The 20,943-nt window shown below is 33.0% G+C and overlaps 2 protein-coding genes across 4 annotated transcripts; one reads left to right on the forward strand and one right to left on the reverse strand.

Annotated features, from left to right (window-relative positions):
- Window positions 1–8,565: 8,565 nt before the first annotated feature.
- LOC145609535 (uncharacterized) lies at window positions 8,566–11,643 on the reverse strand. The gene is made up of 7 exons (XM_081665241.1): window positions 11,456–11,643; window positions 10,138–10,294; window positions 9,918–9,980; window positions 9,772–9,819; window positions 9,584–9,637; window positions 9,050–9,107; window positions 8,566–8,959 (listed from the first exon to the last, which is right to left on the reverse strand). Exons 2-7 carry the CDS (start codon window positions 10,282–10,284, stop codon window positions 8,868–8,870), a joined length of 462 nt encoding a protein of 153 aa, XP_081521367.1. The 5' UTR covers window positions 10,285–10,294; window positions 11,456–11,643; the 3' UTR covers window positions 8,566–8,867.
- Window positions 11,644–16,345: 4,702 nt separating this feature from the next.
- Window positions 16,346–19,441, forward strand: LOC145610511 (uncharacterized). Of its 3 annotated transcripts, none has more exons than XM_081666055.1 (6): window positions 16,346–16,652; window positions 17,542–17,637; window positions 17,763–17,978; window positions 18,134–18,230; window positions 18,759–18,821; window positions 18,959–19,441. In XM_081666055.1, the coding sequence occupies exons 1-6, from the start codon at window positions 16,362–16,364 to the stop codon at window positions 19,150–19,152; spliced, it is 957 nt and encodes a 318-aa protein (XP_081522181.1). In that variant the 5' UTR covers window positions 16,346–16,361; the 3' UTR covers window positions 19,153–19,441. The 3 variants fall into 3 exon arrangements, 2 of the variants coding, with proteins under 2 accessions (XP_081522181.1, XP_081522768.1); XM_081666642.1 differs by having other exon boundaries at window positions 16,408–16,652; window positions 17,537–17,637; XR_014106495.1 differs by lacking the exon at window positions 18,959–19,441 and having other exon boundaries at window positions 18,123–18,230; window positions 18,759–18,788.
- Window positions 19,442–20,943: the final 1,502 nt, after the last annotated feature.

A 20,943-nucleotide genomic window follows, 5' to 3' on the forward strand; every position in this document is an offset into this window, starting at 1 on the left:
AATGGATATATATATCGTTGTTGTACTTTTTCACACACGTGCATACAAGCCATGCCGTTTTAATTCTTGTAAAAAATCCTTTTTCGGTGTAAGAATTCGTCATTTAATTTTAAACCTCAATTTAAAATTATTGAACAGATTTATTATATGCAAAATATTCTAATAAAATTATAATATACGACTCAATCACAAATATACTAATGATATGAGAGACACATCTGTAAGTCGTCATGGTTTATGAATAGACATTGTTTTGAATAATAAAAAAAAACTATAAAAAATAATTAAGGGAGCCGACAATCGCAGCATGACACAACACATGTGTCGAGTTATACATTCTTGACCTTCGTTAATGACATATCGACAAGTAGAATGCAAGGGTTGGTGTGCAGGTAGAGATTGATAAACTAAAGATGTAGAGATTGATAAACTAATTAAGAAAAATATAAAAGCAAGATAAATAGTAAAGAAATGGACACAATATTACAATTAGGGAAAGGCTGGTGTGTATGGTATGGTTTCTTCCATATGTGTCTTTAATGCCCATGACTCATATTTATATATAGTTGTAGATGGAGTTTGAAAGAAATGGTCGAAATATTCCAGAAATTTCTACATCATTCTCTAAAAGTAATGACCTTGCTTGATTATTTCGGAAGCTTCTAGAATATCCAAAATACTCCACCAAATTAAAATAATGGGCCTAACTTTGGGCCAAACCCAATAATGATATATGACAAATGTTATGGTTGTAATTAGACTTAAGAATAACCTTTGTGTCTTTACCTATCACAGTAATGTTTATTATAAGAACATTATCTCCTTGTAAAAGTTGAAATAATCTAAATAACAATATTGTTTTGAGAAGTGTATAAAAAGAAGGGACATACCAACGACGAGTAGTCTTTATAAGATGTGCCTGTTAGATAATTAGAGCCTTTTCTGATAATTCTTGAAAAGAAATTTCTTAAGAGTTTCAATCTAAACATAAAAGACTTATATATATAAACTCATCATCATTATTATTATTATTATTATAGCGATTATTTCGTAGCGATTGTACATTCGCTACAATATGCAAGTATGTTTGTGAAATAATTAAGGATGTCGTATCAGTTTTACAATCGTCATGGTTTTCACATATAAAATCGATACGGAAAACATAATAATACATATCCACACTATTTTTACACATTTATATAATTTTGAGAAATCGTATCATTTACAATCGCCACTAAATCCTAAAAATCGATACGAAAAGCCTTTTCAACACTAGATATATAAATATTGTTTGACAAAGAATACATAAAATATGTCATAGCTTATTGGTGAAACATTTAATATAAGAGTTTGAGGTTGCATGTTTGAATCTTGTAAAGATCATACGCATTTTTTTTTTTTTTTTGAAGAAAATGAGTTAAACATTTACAGCGATTGTAATCGCTACAATAATCACCACGATTGGATGTAGTTTTTTGTATCGATTATTGAGGCCAACCCCAGCGATATTGAAAACTACTACTAAAGGCTAAGGCAACGAGGGATGTTGTATCGAATGACCATTCGTTGGGAAAGTTTTTTGTTGCAATTACAATCGATACTAAAGGTTAAAATAATCGTTACGGAAAGGCTATTTTCTTGTAGTGTTAGAAACATAGATAACAACAATTAACTTAGAATTTGTATACGAGTTCTACTCTAGAATGTTTCGAATTACACTGTAATTGCACTAGATTTACTAAGCTAGCTATATACCTTGACAACAATTTATCATACTCTAAACTGAAAATTTATTTTTATTATTAGTAATATGAATGAAAGAAAAAAAAAAAAAAAAAACAATTCATTTAAAGATATACAGATCCCATTTGCAATAAAAGCTTACTACTTCGTATTACTATGCATTACAAAGAATTAATTATGCTACCACCTCACAAATAAAGTTAGGGCTCTTAAAAGTGTAATTAATCAACAATAATATTGTAAATGTAGCATTATAACTTAAGATTAGTTAGGAACATATATTTAGATCTAGAGTATAGTGTCACTCACCGACTTGAAGAATATAACAATCGTCTAGCTTTTGTGATGAGGTTTGGCTTGAAGGGGTTGTGTTTAATTTAATTGGATGAATTAAAATGATTTCTAAACTCCAATGAAATAATAATAATAAAAATCATCATCATAGATCTAGCATGTATATACAAGGTAAGTAATGTAGCCGAAGACAACTTGCCGGCTCACATATCCATCAAACATTTGTATGTGCTCATATAAGAAATACGATGGAGGGGCCGAGGAAGACTAGCCGGCCGGTGGCATGCCGGCCGGCAAGTCATCCTTGGCTGCATTAAGTTTACCTTTGTAAAAACATGCAAGACATTTGATGATACAAGATAGCTACTAGCTAGCTAGCTTATTTAATTTAGCTAGAAGTTTGTGTGACATTCTTCTAAAAATGGAATGTATGTTGACTATATATAAATGGAAAGGATACCTAAGAAGAAGGAGCAAAGAGATATGGGTGAAGAGTTTGTTAAGGCGTGAAAAGAGGGTAATTTGTTGAGTTTCATTAGCAAGGTTATATAATTAGGGTAGAGATAGGGAGCAAGATTTTCATTCCTCATATGGTTTGGATTTTGTCTCTTTTTTTTTTAACAAATTTCTAAGGAGGTGAGGGTGATGAGAAGGTAGCATAATGGATAAGGTTGGGTAAAAAAAAAAAAAAGTGGGAAGTTTAAAATTGTATCTACTCCATGGTAAGGAATGAATCGAATAATTCTAATTTCTGCTAAATGCATGTACATACTATTTTTGCTTTATAATGTTCTTTAATTTATATCTATTGTTCTTATGGGTAAGGAGGAAAAAATAGATAAAGTGAAATAGACTGAGTAAATATTAAGAGTTCGTTCTTTAATTTATATATATTGTTCTTATAACGAATTTAATTGCAAAAATGAAAGAAAGTGAAAGTATTGGGAACATTGTAAAATATCAAAAACATAAAGCGTTTAGAATAAGGCCCTGTTCTGTTTACTTTATTTCCACTTATTTCAGGGTAGATAAGTTCAGATAAGGGTTAATAAGTTCAAATAAGTTCAGATAAGATAAGTTTATGAAAAATAAGTTCAGATAATTCAAATAAGATATGAAAAATAAATTAAGAGAAGTTGTGATAAGGGTTAATCAGGACTACCCAAGTTTAATTTATAACTAAAATAATTTCTAATAAAAGTTAATAAGTTTAGATTAGTTTTGCATCAAAAAAATAAGTTTAGATTAGTTCAGACAAGATTAGATAAATTCAGATTAGTTCAGATAAGTAAAAATCAGGTGAATAGAACACACCCTAATATGGAACGTAATATGTATCTTCATATTCCCTAATTTAATTATTTTCCGCCAAAAAAAAACTTAAGATTAGAGTTAAAATTATAGCTGGGGCTTGCCCCTCGTTTCCACCAAAAAAAAAAGTTAAAACTATAGAATTAGTTAGTTTTAAGATCATGAGATTAGACCAATTAAGTGTGAGTACAAAAACAACAAATGCAATTAGTTGGTCGTAAAATGTAACAAAAGTTTAGATGAAGATAACAAACAATAAGTTGGTCATATGACTACCCGTGGAAAATTCAGCTATTGATGGAGGACGTCACAGTTGAAACTAGTTATTAAGATTAGTTCGGTATCATTTTTTATTTTAGATATTTTTTATTAAAACAAAAAACCTTAAAAAAAAAGGTGGAAATCCTAATTTCAAAACAAAAAAATTTGTTATTTATCCACTAAACATCAAAGTGAAATTATTTAATTTATTTACAAAATATATACTATTAAGTTATTAGGAGATATCATAATTATATATCTCTAGCTTTCACCATCCAAAACATAATAGCTCTTTAGTTGTTTGCAAAAATTATCCATTGTTTGCTAAAATTATCCAATGCAATACATTTTCACTCTATCTCAAAATCTAAAATAATGCTAATTATTAACCGAAAAAAGAAATTGTGAAACTAATACTCCTACAAGGGTATATTTCTTATTGTTTCTTATTTTCAAAAACCAAATGGAGGAAACCACACACTAAAAAAAACGATTTGGACGCTAATATCAATCAAAGTTCTATTCTCACATTATTAAAATTATTTAATACGGAGTATCAAATTTGCCTTTAAACAAATTTAAGTAAAAAAAAACTCAATATTGTTGATTAATTTGAAAATAAGGTTCTAAAAGGTTAAGGGCCAATTCATATTTACTGAACTGAGCTGAACTGAACTGAACTGAACTGAACTAAGCTGAAATGAATATTTTACGAGAGAGAGAAATTAAGAGCTGAACTGAACTGAACTGAACTGATTGGAGCTTAACTGAACTGGACTGAACTAAAAATAAGTAAATATGAACAGGCCCTAAATTACGCAATGGTTCATGTAATTTGAGGTGTATATGTTTATTTGATAAATGCAATGGTTCATGTAATTTGAGGGTATATATTTATTTGGTAGATAAATAAGGTCACTTGTCCTCTAATCAATGCATGCAAATGGACATATATATTGTAAAACGTTTGTGAAATGTACCAATACACAATAAATTATGCATTATTATGTTAGAGTATTTATGTTTTTATCTAAATTCTTTTTTTATATCTCTTCAATTCGTGTTGAAAAAATGGGCCTAAAGTTGACACATGGACAGTTGAAGAGGTGGAGACCATGATTTTAATTTTTAAGCTCTTATCCACTTACATTATACACTGCCAATTCCTAACATGCATTGAAATTTGAAAATGATAAGTGAAGTTTGATAAGTTGCAACAAAATGTGCACTATGCATAGCATAGCATCTTCATGCCAATATGCCACATTTTAAATTTATGATGGTGCTTGAACTATGTAAGAATATATACATGGACATTAAAGGTGGATTTTAAATGTAAATCATGCTTAATTATTCATTTCACTAGTTTAGTTTCTGTACGCGTTGTACGGTTTTAAACAAGTACATTGTGAGATTTGTTTAAAATACGGAGAAAAAAAGTTTTTAATCTACTCCGTAATATTTTTTTGAATACATGATAAATAATTTCTTATATATATATATATATATATATATATATATATATATATATATATATATATATATAATTTAAAAAAATAATGAATAAAAACTCATGACATCATCCTAACAAATTGGCAGGAAAAAAATCATGTGAGAGTGACATGTGTATAATTTGGAGAAGAAATAATATCAACAACGTTTTGTTTTAGTATTACTTAATAGAATAGATACGAGTCGTAATCTAAATAGCGTTTTTCTCAGGTCAAATTGAGTCGGTCATGTATTATTATGACTCAATTTTTAAAATACCTTCGAACTGGCCTACCAAAACTAATCCAGATACCCGAAATGACATCTCTACCTTAGGATTGAGTTTTATTGCTCAGAGGATGTATGAGACAAATAAATTGTGATGGAGGGAATACTTGGAATGGACTTCTGATGGGCCGATTATGCATATAAGGCTGGCCTCATTTAGACCCAAATACACAAAAATTAATTTAAGCAACTCTAGGTGGTTGTGATTTGTGCCAATAGGAAGCAACAAGCAAGTTATGAATCACCTAAAATTCAGCAACAAACCAACAATATCGTCTAAATTCCTTGTTAATTGGACCTTTGGAGAAGGCAAAGGGTAATGGTGATGTCGCTTCCTGCATCTCATTAAGCTGCTGTCAGCTGCTCGTTGTATCTTCTAGCTAACAAACAGCCTAATCTCATTGATAGAGGTGACCATTTTCTAAGGTAAAGGGATATGCATAAGTTTATCTTCTATCTTCTACTATATTTTCTTTTATAATATTATAAGAATATTAAAATTGCCTCTGAAATCGAAAATTGAATTCTAACCATTTGAGTTATCCCTTGTTTAGGATATTAAGTGTATGTGTATAGTTATTTTTACTCTATTGGTGCATTGTGCATGGTTTTATTGTATTGAAGTCATTTGATTTATGCCTAATAATACTTACATTTTTATTAATGCAGCTTATTGAACTATTATAATGTTAAAAATGATGTGATACAAATTAAAATTAAGAAATTACATGGACTTGTAACATAAAAATTTATGCAAGCTAGTATGAAAAAATCCACAAATGAGTGTGAAGAAGGAACACTAAGGGCCTGTTCATATTTACTTATTTTCAGTTCAGTTCAGTTCAGCTCAGCTTCAATCAGTTCAGTTCAGTTCAGTTCAGTTTTATGCATTTTAATTTTTCAGTTCAGCTCCAATCAGTTCAGTAAATATGAACAGGCCCTAAGGACTTGAACCTGTCCTAATCCAATATTTGATGGAAAAATAGAAAATCATCTTTATATTTTTTTGAGGACAATAAAAAGTTCACCTCAAAGTTGGGATTATTCCAGATTAACGAAAGTTGAGATTATTTCCAGAAAATCAACTAAATTTGAAAATATTTAAAAATATAGTGCTTTGTGAATGACTCAATAACACAAGACTCACTAATAATAATTGAACGATTTCCCGTAATATTGTTGAAATAAAAATCAATTCCCATAATACATTGATTTAAAAATAAATTCCCTACATAGTGTCCACGTAGGATCGTTTTTTTTTGCTTTTGGTTCAACTTAAAACCGCTAATGGTAATAGCGGTTTTAAAAAAGAGACCGCCTCTAACAATAACAGGTCTCTTTGCGTCCTTGGTTAATTCACAAGGCATAGTCTACATGAAAATTATTTCAAAGAGACCGCCTTTCAATACGACAGGTCTCTTTGTGTCCTTGTTAATTCTTAGCCCACAACAAGAAAAGAGAGCGCTGACAATTACACTTATAACTTCAAAGAGACCGCCTTTCAATAAAAACAGGTCTCTTTGACTTTATTTTACAAAAATTGCAAAACCGCTAATACCGTTAGCGGTTTTAAGTTGAACCGAAAACCAATCCTACGTGGACACTACTTTGGGAATTTGTTTTTAAAACGAAGCATAATGGGAATTAATTTCTATTTTAACAATATTAAGGGAAATCGTTCAATAATAATTAATCGGAATACTATAAGTTATGTCAGGAAAAAAACTATTTAAAAACCATTGTTTAATTGTTTGTACATTTCAACTCTTATTTCTCAATAGAAATTCTAACGAATCTTACTTAATTAATTAACCTACCTTGAACTTGAACCGCCTTATGTATATCAAGAACCCATACACTGGATATTGAATTATAGCTTGTGATCTGAAATATATATTCTTTGATAGAAAATTCACATATGATACCCTGACAGCCCTAAAATGGAATATATCTCAATGAGATTGGAAGGAATTTTTCTAGATATAATTTTTTATTTTATTGTCATTCAAGCGGTTAATTCGGAAATTTTTAATAATTACAATAATACGACTTTTGCATCTATTTATATATATACCATTTTTCTTACGAGTACCTATACCAAATTTGATCATACTTAGAGTCTTTACTAACATACACAAAGTTGAAAAATAAAATAATAAAAATAAAAAAAGGATTACTATATAGTCTCCAAGAATATTTTAGTTCAAAAATCCTATGAAGTTGTTTATTTATTATATCTATTTATTTTGAAATTTGGTTCATGAATCATGTCTTGTAGCTCGTATTCATTGGATAATGTTTGTCATTTAGGGGAGTCGGTGAAGTAGAAAACAATAGTTTGAACAAACCCATGTAATAATCTCCATTCTTCTATATGTTATTGGTAATTGGCCATTGGGCCATGCTAGCACAGTCTAGCGTTAAAAACAAATACCATGGCTCTGGTATGTAATAAGCACAACTGCACGAGGCACAACTTAGGATAATACTACAAGTCTTAAGCTATGGATCTAACATAATATGATACGACACAACACGACACAATACGATAAATAAAACAAAATAAAATATTAAGTTAGGTATACCAGTACGGCACAACACAACACTGCACATAGACTTTAAGTTATGCCGCACTTTTAAAAATTTCAATATGACACCTAGCTACTGGGCTCGATTGTGAATTGGGTCAGGCTTAACTAGACTCTCAAGGCACTGCCCGACAATGCCGACATAGCCCACATGGGGCTACATCTACATTTACTAGTAATTGGGATGAGTTGATACTCACAAGAATCTGACAAAATAAACATGCAACTTTGTGTATCCTCAATATCCTTGTTATTTTTTTCATGCCTAGCACCAACTCAATGGAGCTATTTCTGGCATTAGTGGCTTTACGCCTATACGTACACACTCGCGTGCGCATGTGTGCAGATCTACATACGCACTTGCACAGCACAATGCCTAGTTCATGTCCTGTGCACCCAATATAGAGCCCAAAAGGGAGTGAAACAATGAGGATGTAACTCTTGTAAGTGATAGAGAGAAGCCAAATGACGGGACTAATGTACATCATAAGTCATAACAGAAAGAGAATGTGAAGGGAAGGAAAGGTTAGAATATTATTAGAAAAAGAGGAAAACGAAAGAAAACCATATAAGAAATTTGAGTCAAAGATAAGAGAAATGTTAATACTAGTTTCAGCAAAACTAACTAATTAATTCTCGCAGATACGAGAACTGCATTAGCTAGAAAACCTTCTTAAGATTCAAACTTCAGCATGTCTTGCAATTACAGTAACAGTTGATCAAGTAAGAGTACACATCACACAATATCCCTCTATTAGGTGTTTCAGCTAAAGCTGTGTATCTTTTATAGTAGAATGATCTGCACTTATAGGAAAACAGTTTCCCTTTTCTCTTTTTTCCAACAATGGAGGTGTTTTTATCATTTTGTACACGATTAACTGTAGACGAAGCTTATTCGTGGCTCTGAACCTCAGGAGCAACCTTTTCGATGTTGTCATCATCTCCAGTGCCATCATGATCTGCACCTGACAATTTGGGATTATCTGTTAAAAGGGCATAAAATATGACATATAAATTGATGTCTCTAGTATCTCCAAACCTGAGGTTATCAGGTAGATAAATGAGTCATATACCTTCACTGTCAGCAGGAGCATAAGCTGAGCGCCTAGAACGAGTTTGCTGATATGTTGGCTAAGAAATCAAAAACATTAGTATTCAGTCTTTTCAATTAAGGTAAGATAGATGAAAAACAATTAGTCTTCTAAATGAAATTACTTTAAGCACTAAAACCATTTGACGGACAAGTTAGTGTTGCTGCCTCGACTCATCATCCCATACCATTCAAGAGACAAAATATAGGCAATGCTCCAGAAATCATAAGCTATGTCTAAATCTCCAGAAAAGTAGACCAAAAAGAACAGAAGAATCCTCCTGCACTATTTCTGGAGAACCTCATATGCTAAGGGGTGTTGGGTTGGGCGCAGATTATCTCATGAGTACACAACAAATTTCTAGCAAAAACTGCCTCAAGTTATTGAAGCATCCCTTTATTAATCAAAAAGCCACAATCTACAAATCTTGGAGAAACATGACATTGCTTCTCAATAAAAATAAAAATAAAATACTGGAAGGTTTTGTTTCAGGGTTAAAGCATTCATCAAAAATACCTGCAACTTTGGTCGGAGTGCCTCTAGTGGTCCTTTGGGTTTCTGGCCTTTTTGCTGCTTGCATGACAACAATAACATAGACACAGATCAGTAAGATTAAACAATCAACCCCCAGATGAAAATTACAAATGTTAATTGATGGGAACTATTGGTAGTGTGCAAAACTGCAAAGGATTCAATTCAAATACCTTTCCCAATGCCCAATCAGCAGAATCGAAAAATGCATGTTCATGGTCCTGCAAAAGGAAGCAATGGTTGTGAAATCATCTACAGCATTCAGAACAGAAACAGAACAACATTTATTACTTGAATTGCACAAAGAAACAAATCTTGCCTTTGAAATCAGTGGCTTCTTCTTTGGCAAAATCCCTCCATACTTTTTCTTGATAGTTTCCTCCTATAGAATAACGGCACCCAATCACAAAGGATCGCAGAGGTATTGATTAGACAAATAAAGAGAGACGATCCTCACACAATTCACAAAGCAAACAATTTAACTAGTCAATATCTATATCAATTCATTAGAGCAATTCATGAATATGGAGCATTAATACCTGTTGTTGAGGAGATGGCATCGGATGTTCCTCAATCTTCTTGACATCTCCAGTGTCCTCCTTTGGAGATTCTTGATGAACATTCTCTTGTAGCTCAGCCTCGACAACACCTTTGTCTTGGACAATTTCTTCATCAGTTCCTGACATTTTTTTTGGCCTGACCAAAGAATAAATAAATTGGATCATTCGAAACATCAATAACAAAGATCGCTAACATGGCAGATAATCAGATTCAGAGAGGACTCATTCAGTCTTTAAATCCATTGGACAGGCCTTACATCTTAATCTTTCGAAAACTAACACCTATCTAGAATCAGTACTGAGGAGGAATGATTCTAATTAATCGTATTCTAGTTTACATTCATCCCACATAGATCTCCATTTCTTGCTTCAGCGAAGATAATGACCATCTTACAAGGAAAGGATATCCAAAAATTTACGAGTAATATGTTAATTAAACTACTAGCACATTGAAAGTCCTCCCTCCATCCACTAACAACAATACTTGTCTCCAACTACTTTTTCTTGTAACTTTCTACCAATAAGCAAAAGTTATAGCTTATTAGTTGCACCTAGTTTATCATACCTTATTTTAATGAACTCGAGCTCTAGTACTCGTGTTGGACATAAATACTAGCACTTAAGTTCCTATACATATTTCAAGCGTGTTGATGATCAGGCACAAGTACTTGAAGTGAAATGAAGAATCCGAGAATAGAGTTGACCCAAGTTGTGCTAAAAAATACATCCTAGATTCACATTTTCCTATACATGAACAACTTCTTGCACCTTATTTAGGATGATTTTTTCATAATCAAGGACATGATTTGACCTCAAATAGTAATTTGACCCCCGACATTTTACTGCCCTTAAAGAATACTACTAGTAGTTTTTTTAATTATTATGCAAATTTATCAGGTTCCCATTTAATCATAACAAGTAAAGATTGTTCAGATTTCCTATATTTTTCTGGGAATCAATTAAAGTATAAGGGAATCTTTAAAAAAAAAATAGAATTTCCAATCACACAAAAAATTATCGACAAACCATGCTTAATGATTTAATCAATTACCCAATATCAGTAATCAAATCAGGCAAAAATCAACCAAAATATAAATCAAACAAAAAGTAGAAAATGAAAATATAGATACCCCAAATGCGATTCGTTGAATGAAACAGTATAAAAACTCAGCTTAAGAACTACGCAACTCAAGAGAAAATCACCCAAAAAAATACAGAAATTTGAGGGGGTGAAATAATTAAAAGTATGAAATAAACAAAAAAATTAAAATCAAAGAAAAGGGTGAATGGTAATTACCTGATTGATTGATAAATTGATTGAATTTGAATGGGGAGAGAGTGGCAGAGCAAATGGCAAGAGATGTAAGGAAAACTGAAAAATGAGGAAATGGTGTTAGTTATATTCACTGTGCAGAAGAATGGTGGGAGGGCCCTACTATTTGTCTGTCCTTTGATGGTTGGATTTGGCCTATATTGTTTTTCCCTGTTGGGCTCTTTGTGTTTTGGTCTTCTTTTGTTTAAGTGCGATCTGATTTGTCAAAAATTGACCCGACTGAAAATTCGCAAACTAAGCTAACTGAACCAGTCGTATATGAACATATAGCACTTTTGGAATCAAAAACCTTATATGGCTTTAATTTGGACCATCTCTATCAGGGCTAACCTAACTTTTTTCGTGTATTTGATAGAACATTTCCTAAGCAAAATACATTTACTCTATATATCTTATCGTTGGATTCGAGACGGTGTTGTTGATTTTGAGAAATAAATGTCAGATTGAATCTATAAATACCTATTATAATTAGCAAATTGGCATAAATAGATTGTACTTCATATGTTTTAATGATATATGATTATACTCTAAAAATGATTCAAATTGGATATGAATCGACTCAAATACCATACTTTATTATTCTAGATTATCATGCAAGGGTAAGTTAGCATATATATTCCCATGAACCCTATCAAAAAATGAGTCAACTCATTCTTTTAAAGTAAACAATCTTTTGGGACTTTAAACAAAATGTTTCTACAAAAGATCATTAAGAAAAATTATAGTAGGTCAAATTGGGTTAGATATGGATCGACCTATTGGATCAAAGGCAAAACAAAGTCTTGATATTTCATTTAAATAATCTTCAAGTGTATTCTCCTTTCCTAAATTAAAACCAATAATATACAAATTTTGTGAGCATTTTCTCTCTCTAAAAGTGCAACTTTATCCCTTCACCGCCAAACTTATTCTTATCCCACCCACCCACCGCCAGCCCACCAAACCCACCGTTCATAGCTCGCCGGCGATTGGCTTCCCTGCCCATTTCCTCTGCCGTCGCCGGTGAGCTACCATCTCCCACACCTTGGTTTTGCCGTGCTCTGTTTGGGTTAAATTGAGCAGGATCAAGTATCTACGCTAGGCAGCCAGGTGCTCGTATAGGTTTGTTGTTCTCGGGGGAGTCCTTCGGTGGTGGTCTTCTTTTGGTGAGTTGGACAGTGGTTGGTTTTGCTTCAATTCCTTAGTGTGTTTTGTTTCTTTCTTAGTGTACAAGTTAATAAGGTATACATACTTTGTGTTGTTGTTTGGTTGTTTAAGTTGGGTTTCTTTGACCTTGAGGAGCCTTATTGTGGTTGGGCCTTGTGAATTTGGTGTGTGTTGGTTTCATTAGGTGTGGAGTGTGTTTGCAGTGTAAACGCCTAGTATCTAGATGGATTTTGGATTGGTTAAATCAAAGTTATTGTCCTTTCACTTAAATGATAAGGATAGCCATGATTCGATTGCTAATGTTCTTATGGGAATTGGAAGTCCTGATGGAGTTCTTCCGTTCTGTCAATCTCTAAAAGAAACGGGTAATAATTATTTCCGTCAACAAGACTTTGAAAATGCTTATTTGCAATATCATATGGTTGTTAAAGTCCTCTAATTTGTTGTGCCCCTTTCTAGTGACGGGAATTCCTTGTACTTGGACCTTGCCTTTTCCTTAAATTTGAATATGGCTGTCTGTGCTCTTCGAAGTAACCACTTCTCTCAAGCTTCACAACTTTGTTCTCTATTGCTTGAGTTTGATGGCAATAATATTAAAGGTTTATTTCGGTGAGTTGTTGCTGCATCAAAGTTGGGATGTTTATCTCAGGCCTATGATGACTTGTCACTTGCTTCTCGGTTAGATCCTTCTAATCGGGAAATTTTGCAAGAACTGGATCGTGTTAGAATTTTGGTTCTGTCGAAAATTTCAGGGGATTGTGGTAGAGGTACTGAAAATTGTGGTATGAGTTCACTCCCGAGCCTAGAGCCTAAGTGTGAAGTTAAGGTTGTTTCTTCCGTGTGCAAACCCAATCTGCTACACTCGGGGGCTAAGGTGAAAAGGAGTTTGGATGTTGGTGATGTTGCTTCCTCTAAGAAGAATAAGGAAAATTCTTCTTGTGCTTCTTTGGACGGCTCTCTTTCGGTTCCCATAGAGATTGACCCAGGGCATGGCGCAATCGACTCAAAATGTGGGGTGTTTAGGTGAATCCCCAGCTTGTCCGTCTACTGGATCCTTTCCGTTGGCGTCACATAATAATGATTTAGATGAATCGGTTATGGATGAGAAGCGTCATCACAAGTTTGCTAACTCTCGGAATCGTAAGTCTTGTATGATGATTCCGACGGTAACTTTGGGGAATATTGCTTTGGACAGAGAGCTTCAGTTTTATAATTCTGCTTGTTTTTCTTTTATTTCTATCCGAGTTGTTCGGGTATCAAAACCTATCTTGGTGGAGGCCCTCCAAGGTCACGAATCTTGGGAAGCAGAGGCCCCCTTTCAATGCAAGGAATCTCCTTCCTTGAGTCATCAAGATGTTTCCCCACATACCTTGATGACAGATGATCCAGCTCCTATACAACAAGATCCTCCCCTCCTAGATGATCCCATAGCTTCAGAGTTTTCCTATCCGTCAGTCCAGATTAGTCACCCAGTTGGCTTGCCTCATTTGATTTTTAATCCCGCTTGGGATGGTCGGTTTTCAGTGCGGTCCCTATCATCGAATCATTCAGCTTCTTTACGTCGTTATCCATCTCTAGGCTTACGGAAATCAAGTAGCAGAATGCGTGTTTCTAACCGTTTCTTATTTTGCAGGATTAAGGTAGGTTGCAAACGTAAGCGAGATTCGTCAGCTACAGACGACTTTTACAGTGTCCTGCGAAAGAAGATGTTTTATGATGTAGCTTTCTGTTTACTTGGTTTTCCTGTCACTTAGTTTGCTGTTTTAGTTGTTTTTTGGTTGTAAGAATATTTTTCGTTATATGGATCTTTTGTCAAAAAAAAAAAAAAAAAAAAAAAAAAAAAAAAAATCTTCAAAGTGGGAATTCGTGAAAAAGGTAAAAGTAAAAATATAATTAAAAAAAAACTCTAATCATTTTTTTCTCATTTTTAGGAAAATCAATCAACTTTCTTTATGTGTATTATCAACAATAAAATACTCAACTTGTCTTTTTTCATCTCCTCTCCTCTCCTCCTCTCTTCTAGGGTTTCTCCAAAATCTTGGTCGTTTAGGCCGGAAATAGTCTAATTTCTTCGGAAATTAGATTATTTTCGACCCTTTTCCTTTAATTTTATTTAGTTTTGCAATTTGAATTTCAATAAATCTACACAAGTAGTGTAGATATTCGCCCGTCTCCCTATGGTGGAGTGTCTCCCTATGGTGGAGTCGTTAGTTTTCGTTAGTTTAGTTGTTTGTTTTTGTTTAGGGTTTGTTTGTGTATTAGGGTTCATAAAAAAAGTAATCATCTTTTGCCCTATTATCAGTTCTTTGGTAAAGATTTGTTCGGGATCGCAACGGTTGTCAAATTTTCAAATGCGTTTAGGCGAATTAGATGAGAATCGTCCTTACGGCTACAACAAATCGTTAGACCGTCTCTCCGAAAAGGCTGTTTATTCCAGCGATGTGTGCGAGAGATGTACCACAGTGCAAGATCTTTTCAACGATCGTAGCTATGATGAAGGAAAACCTAATTTGATTCAATTTTATATATTTGTTAATTTAGATTTCATTTGTAGATGTCGGATGCCTTTTTATTAATGAATTGATTTATTTCAAAAAAAAAAATCAACTTTCTTTATTATACATTTATACCTGTATAATTTTTTTTTTTATATTAAATCCACAATATATTGTAGTTGGCAATTGGCATGACCAGAGGTGTCAATTCAGGTATGGTGAGACCGGGTCATATTAGGTTTATTTCAAAGTTAAATTATGCTAAATTATTGTGTCCATATGATCCGAAATATAAATTGAGTTTTTTGTTCAAGTTGGATTGAATCTAGTCAGATTTATTGAGTTTTTTTTGTTCAAGTTGGATCGAATCGAGTCAGATTTTGACAAATTTACACAACTACACATGACTATGCTAATATGTCAAGTCAAAACGTATCACTTAGAAACAAAACGGGAAATGTATTTTTAACCGACAAATAACATCATATCTATTGTTTTTTTTCTTTCTTTTTTTTGGAAATAATATCATACTACGAGTAATAAAAAATAAAAAATAAAAAATAAATAAATAAAGGTTAATATCGGGCATGTTCACGTTTACTTATTTCAGTTCAGTTCAATTCAGTTCAGCTCCTAATTTCCCTATCTCATAAAATATTCATTTCATCTCAGTTCAGTTCAGTTCAGCTCCAATCAGTTCAGTTCAATAAATGTGAACAAACCCATCATATCCAATAAACAATGGTTAAAATTAGAGAGTTAATTTTCTTTTGGGAATAAAAATACAGTTAATTTTTTAATAAGGAACTAGTGTGTAGCCCGGGTGTTGCACCGGTTGCTACTCTTGTGATTATCAATTATATACATTTATTTTCATGTTTATAAATGGTTGGGTGTTTGAATCCCCTTATCATCATTTTTTTTTTATATGAAACAATATTCTAGTTGATTGAGTAGTGATGATGTGGAATAATGAGAAATGGAGTAGGTGACGTGACGTGGTCTACGTGGCACAGAGACGTTCTTAGTAACGCCTTTTAATAGATTAGTATAGATATGTTGTGTTAACATGTGCCCACGTTAGAAAAACCGATAAAAATATACTTGTAAAGTTTTTGCTTAATAATAAACTTGAAATTACTGGTTTACCCCTGAATATCTGCTTAAATCAGTACCAGTATAGTTGATCGTCTCCTTAGAATAGCAACACCAAGCAACAAAATCAAGAAATGATCCACTCCAATTTACTACACACCTCAAATTTTCCCACCCCTTTTCAATTTTCCACAAAAAATACAAATTCCCAGTTCAAATCATCAGCTAATTATACTAAAATTAACAAAGATCGTAGTTTAATTCATACAAGAACAAAACAAAATCCCCCAAAACCCATATTTTTGCAGTCATTAGGATTGTGCAAATGTGGAAGAAGACATTTTATGGAGACAATTGCAAGCACTGTTCTTCATACTTCACTCCCCTCTCTTGCTTTAGAGTTAGAGCCCAACTCATCTTCCATGGTATATTTCATTTATCTCTTCCATTCTTCTTAATTTATGAATGTACTCTATTAGTCGGGTTTGATTATCGCGTTACTAGTTCAAATTAAACTATCAGCGTGACAATTAATTTTGGACGGAAGGAGTATAATTTTAACATTTGTGTATAATTTTAGAATTTATGTATGAGTGGAGCATGGAAGTTGTTCAAATTACACTTTGAAAAGCTTGTCTTGAATAGGTAAAAGTTTGTATTTTTTTGTAGAGCAAATTTATTTAATAAATTATTATGGTGAAGATGAATGCATTTGGCATATAGTTAGATATACTCCAATGTATAAGAATCTTTGATCATGAGCCACAATAATCGAGAGTAGTACTAGGATGAGTGACCTCCTGGCTCCTGGAAAGCCCTCATGTCGGATCATGTAGCTGACCCCACTTATGGGATTAAGGCGTTCATGAGCCACAATAATTGACAGTAGTACTAGGATGAGTGACCTCCTGGAAAGCCCTCATGTCGAATCATGTAGCTGACCCCACTTATGAGATTAAGGCGTTCAATCCGAAGAAGATCATGAGCAACTTATATATAAAAATAAAAAATAAAAAAGATTTTGTAAAAAAATCCACAAATAGGTAGGGTTGAATACTCACATTACTCACATACATCAGTACATAGCTGGCTTCAGCACAGGAAAGGGCCGTAACAAAACTATGATGCTTGTTAGAGGACCAACTCAACCAAAAGCTTAAACTAATGGTTGAGGCGTAGGAATATGTTTTATACTCTATCAATGCTAGTTGTTGTGAGGTTGTAATGGTCATAACTATATTAGTTAACAGAAATGAACAAGATGATCCAGGTATTCCAGTCATTATATTTAATCCTGATCATCTTAAAGCACAGGACATGCTAAACAGAATCCACCCTCCGAGGTCAGATTGGTACGAGGAATTCTATGCATCAGTTATGAACTATGGCATGAAAGAATATGAAGCTGAGGTCAGTTATTATCTGATACAGCTCCTTCCATGTTTGTTGCTCTTATTCTTTCGGATTGATGTATCAGGTTGCCTAATTACTGTCACTTGCTTCTTGCATTTGTATGCGCTTTGTTAATTGGTAAGGTTGCAGGTTACAAGTCTCAGCTCTTTGATAAGTTGAAGGGACAAACCAAAGAAATTTTGGAGATAGGTGTTGGGACAGGACCTAATTTCAAATACTATGCCCGTGATGCACGTATGGTTTTTGGGATTGATCCGAACAGAAAGATGGAGAAGTATACCAGGAGAGCAGCTGATGCTGCAGGTCTTTCTCCTGATAGATTTAAATTCGTGCAAGCGGTTAGTTTCTTTACTTGTCAGAGCTACTTTCACATCCATTTGTTCAGTGACTAATTTCTACTCTTAGGATACTAAAATATAAGCTGAGATCCTGCATGAATGATTTAGTTTTGCTTCGTTGTTTGTGCTATGTACCACGATTAGTGTTTGTGCAGGTAGGGGAGGCTTTACCACTGGATGATGCTTCTGTTGACACTGTCATTGGAACACTTGTATTGTGTTCTGTCAAAGATGTTCCTAGGACTCTTCAAGGTAGCCGTCTTTTATCTTCTGTCTGGTCTCTGCATTCGTGTATCTAATGAGAAGAATGATTTAGCTATAAAAAATGGACCCTATGGAACTGAAAGCATATGAATTAAGTATTGATTATCAATGAACAAATTGCTAAACATATTCTATAATCGAGTTCCTAGATGGTTGATTTCTAATTATCCATGATAATTGAGACATTTGGCATACCCAAAGAAAATTCATGCCTTTGGCATCACTTGAAACTATCTAGCAGTGACTTATTTTATAAACATGATGGTCAACAAGTTATATAAGCATAAAAATCTTGGCAAAAAGAAATTTAGTATACTACAACACAAGTGATATAGAAGGGATGATAAGAATTCAATGGAATATTGAGGATTGCATGCTTAAAGTCCTGTAAGGGGATGCCTTAGTGACTATTACAGAAGTAATTATGAGATGAAAACTCGGGGCAATTGAAGTTCCAAACCACAGAACTTACACCAAGAACCGGTCACCTAAATTTGTCTTTCACATATCCTGCAGAGATAAAGAGGGTGCTTAAACCAGGAGGGCTATACTTGTTTGTGGAGCATGTGGCTGCAAAGGGTACGATGTACTGAACCAAATATTTCCTGGTCTATTCAGTCAGCTAGGACTTGATACAGCATGTTTGTGTTTGATTCATCAAAAGCTCACATACGCATTTCTGTTTCTTTTTTAAAAAAAAAAAAAAAATACAATAGATGGAACGTCATTGAGGCTTCTGCAGAAAATTTTCATCCCGCTGCAGCAGCTGCTAGCTGATGGATGTCATCTGACAAGAGAAACGGAGAAGCACATTTCCGAAGCAGGCTTTTCTAGTGTCAATAGCAGCACGAGTTTCATCTCTAGTGCGTTGTTTATAAACCCTCATCTCTATGGAATTGCTCACAAATGACTCGGTGAAGAGCCTCTCAAGTCATATTGTCGAATTTTTAGGTGGCCAAAGTGGCTTGGCTGGATTTCTTAATCAATCATATTTGGTGCAGAGTTTTCAAGTTTAGTAATTAAGTCCAATACCTAGTCCTTTTATATGATGATGAATGTGCTAATTTGTGGCTTGGTTTCATTTTGTTGGTCAAAAAGTATATGATGTTTAGTACAAGTACATATTTTGTCATACAAGACAATGACAGAGAATGTTGCTAAAATAATTATTCCTAGTTGGTATCAATATGTGCAATTGAATGAAGTACCATTTCTTGAAATTAATAATGGCGTCAATGAATGGGAAATGTTTCGAATTTTGATATACCTTCAACTACACAACATGATGACATTGAAGTTACAAACTTACAACATTAGGAATACGGAGTATCAATTGTTAACAAGTGAATTGCTAAGTAATTTCATAGAGATATTAAACTAACAAATAACTTTTTTTATGGTAAAGATCCAATTGTATAATAACTAAAAATTAGTTTAGAATCTGTGCATGCACGGATTATTAAAAAAATAAAATAAAACTTAGTTCAAAGACTATCATAATAAAATTAGGTTTTTTTTTTTATTTTTTTTTTAATTTTTTTTTAAGTTAGGGATAGCTCAAGTGGTGAGAAAGTTAGAACTTTCCTCCTGGTTTCAAGATATCTTGGGATTGATTTGCCCCGCCTTTGTGGCTCTCAAAACAAAAACAAAAACAAAAAAAAAAAAAAAAAAAAAAAAAAAAAAAAAAAAAACTTAAATGAAATCAATCCACAAAATAACTATGTCTTGTATGTTAGAATTTATATTACTAACATACATTGTATAAAATTTTATTTTTTAAATTGTTACAATCAATTTGCTTTTCACAAAGTTTTTATATGTGGTTGCCTGGTTGGGCACACCGCATGGCTGGAGTTACTCAGTTGATACAACCAAGGGTTAATTACTTGGTTAAGGAATACTCAATCAGTAAGGGGTTACTTGGTCAGTCAAGGATTGGTCGATAAGGGGTTACTCAGTCGAGGTTATACTCAATCTGTCAAGACTTACCCATTTAGTGTTTTGGTGTGTGTCAGCTGGCAACACTAGTGGCTAGCCACACAAAAAATGCACGGTACGTTTTCTTTTCCGCTGAATAGAAATTTTGGCGGAGAATTTTTATTTTTATTTTTTGGAAACATGGAAAACAAATTTCCCATAGGTGGGAAGTTACTTTTTATAGAACAAATATCATTTTATGACACATTTTCCTCCTCTTCTCTATTTTCCCACCTCTATTCTTCCTCTTGTACTTCCATTTTTCTTTTTCTCTATTAGACTATTATTAGTTTATATAAAATAAAGTCTTATTAAATTTGTTTAATGTGTATATGATAGTCCCACATGAAATCAATCACATAAAATAAAAAAAAGATGAATATTTGAAATCTAACATTAAAGTAAAAAAATTCATAAATAGTTTTGCCTTATTTAAAATTTTCTGTTTTTTTAGGAAACCGTCAACCATAATTGCATAATTCAAGGGAATAATTTCTTTACTTAGAGTTATGTCATCAATTCACAATCAATGGTTTCAAAAAAAAAAAAAAAAAGTCAATTCACAATCAATTGATTTAATCAATCGAAATTTAATATGTATAAAATAGGAAATAAAAACTAAGTTTAAAGTGAAATACATTCAATATGGGTAGATTTTTTTTAAACGCCCAAAATAGTATATGAGTCTAACAAATTGAAACAGAAAAAGTAATATGTAATTTTC

This window comes from Chenopodium album, chromosome 1 (assembly GCF_948465745.1).
Source record: "Chenopodium album chromosome 1, dcCheAlbu1.1, whole genome shotgun sequence".
NCBI classification, from domain to species: Eukaryota; Viridiplantae; Streptophyta; class Magnoliopsida; order Caryophyllales; family Amaranthaceae; genus Chenopodium; species Chenopodium album.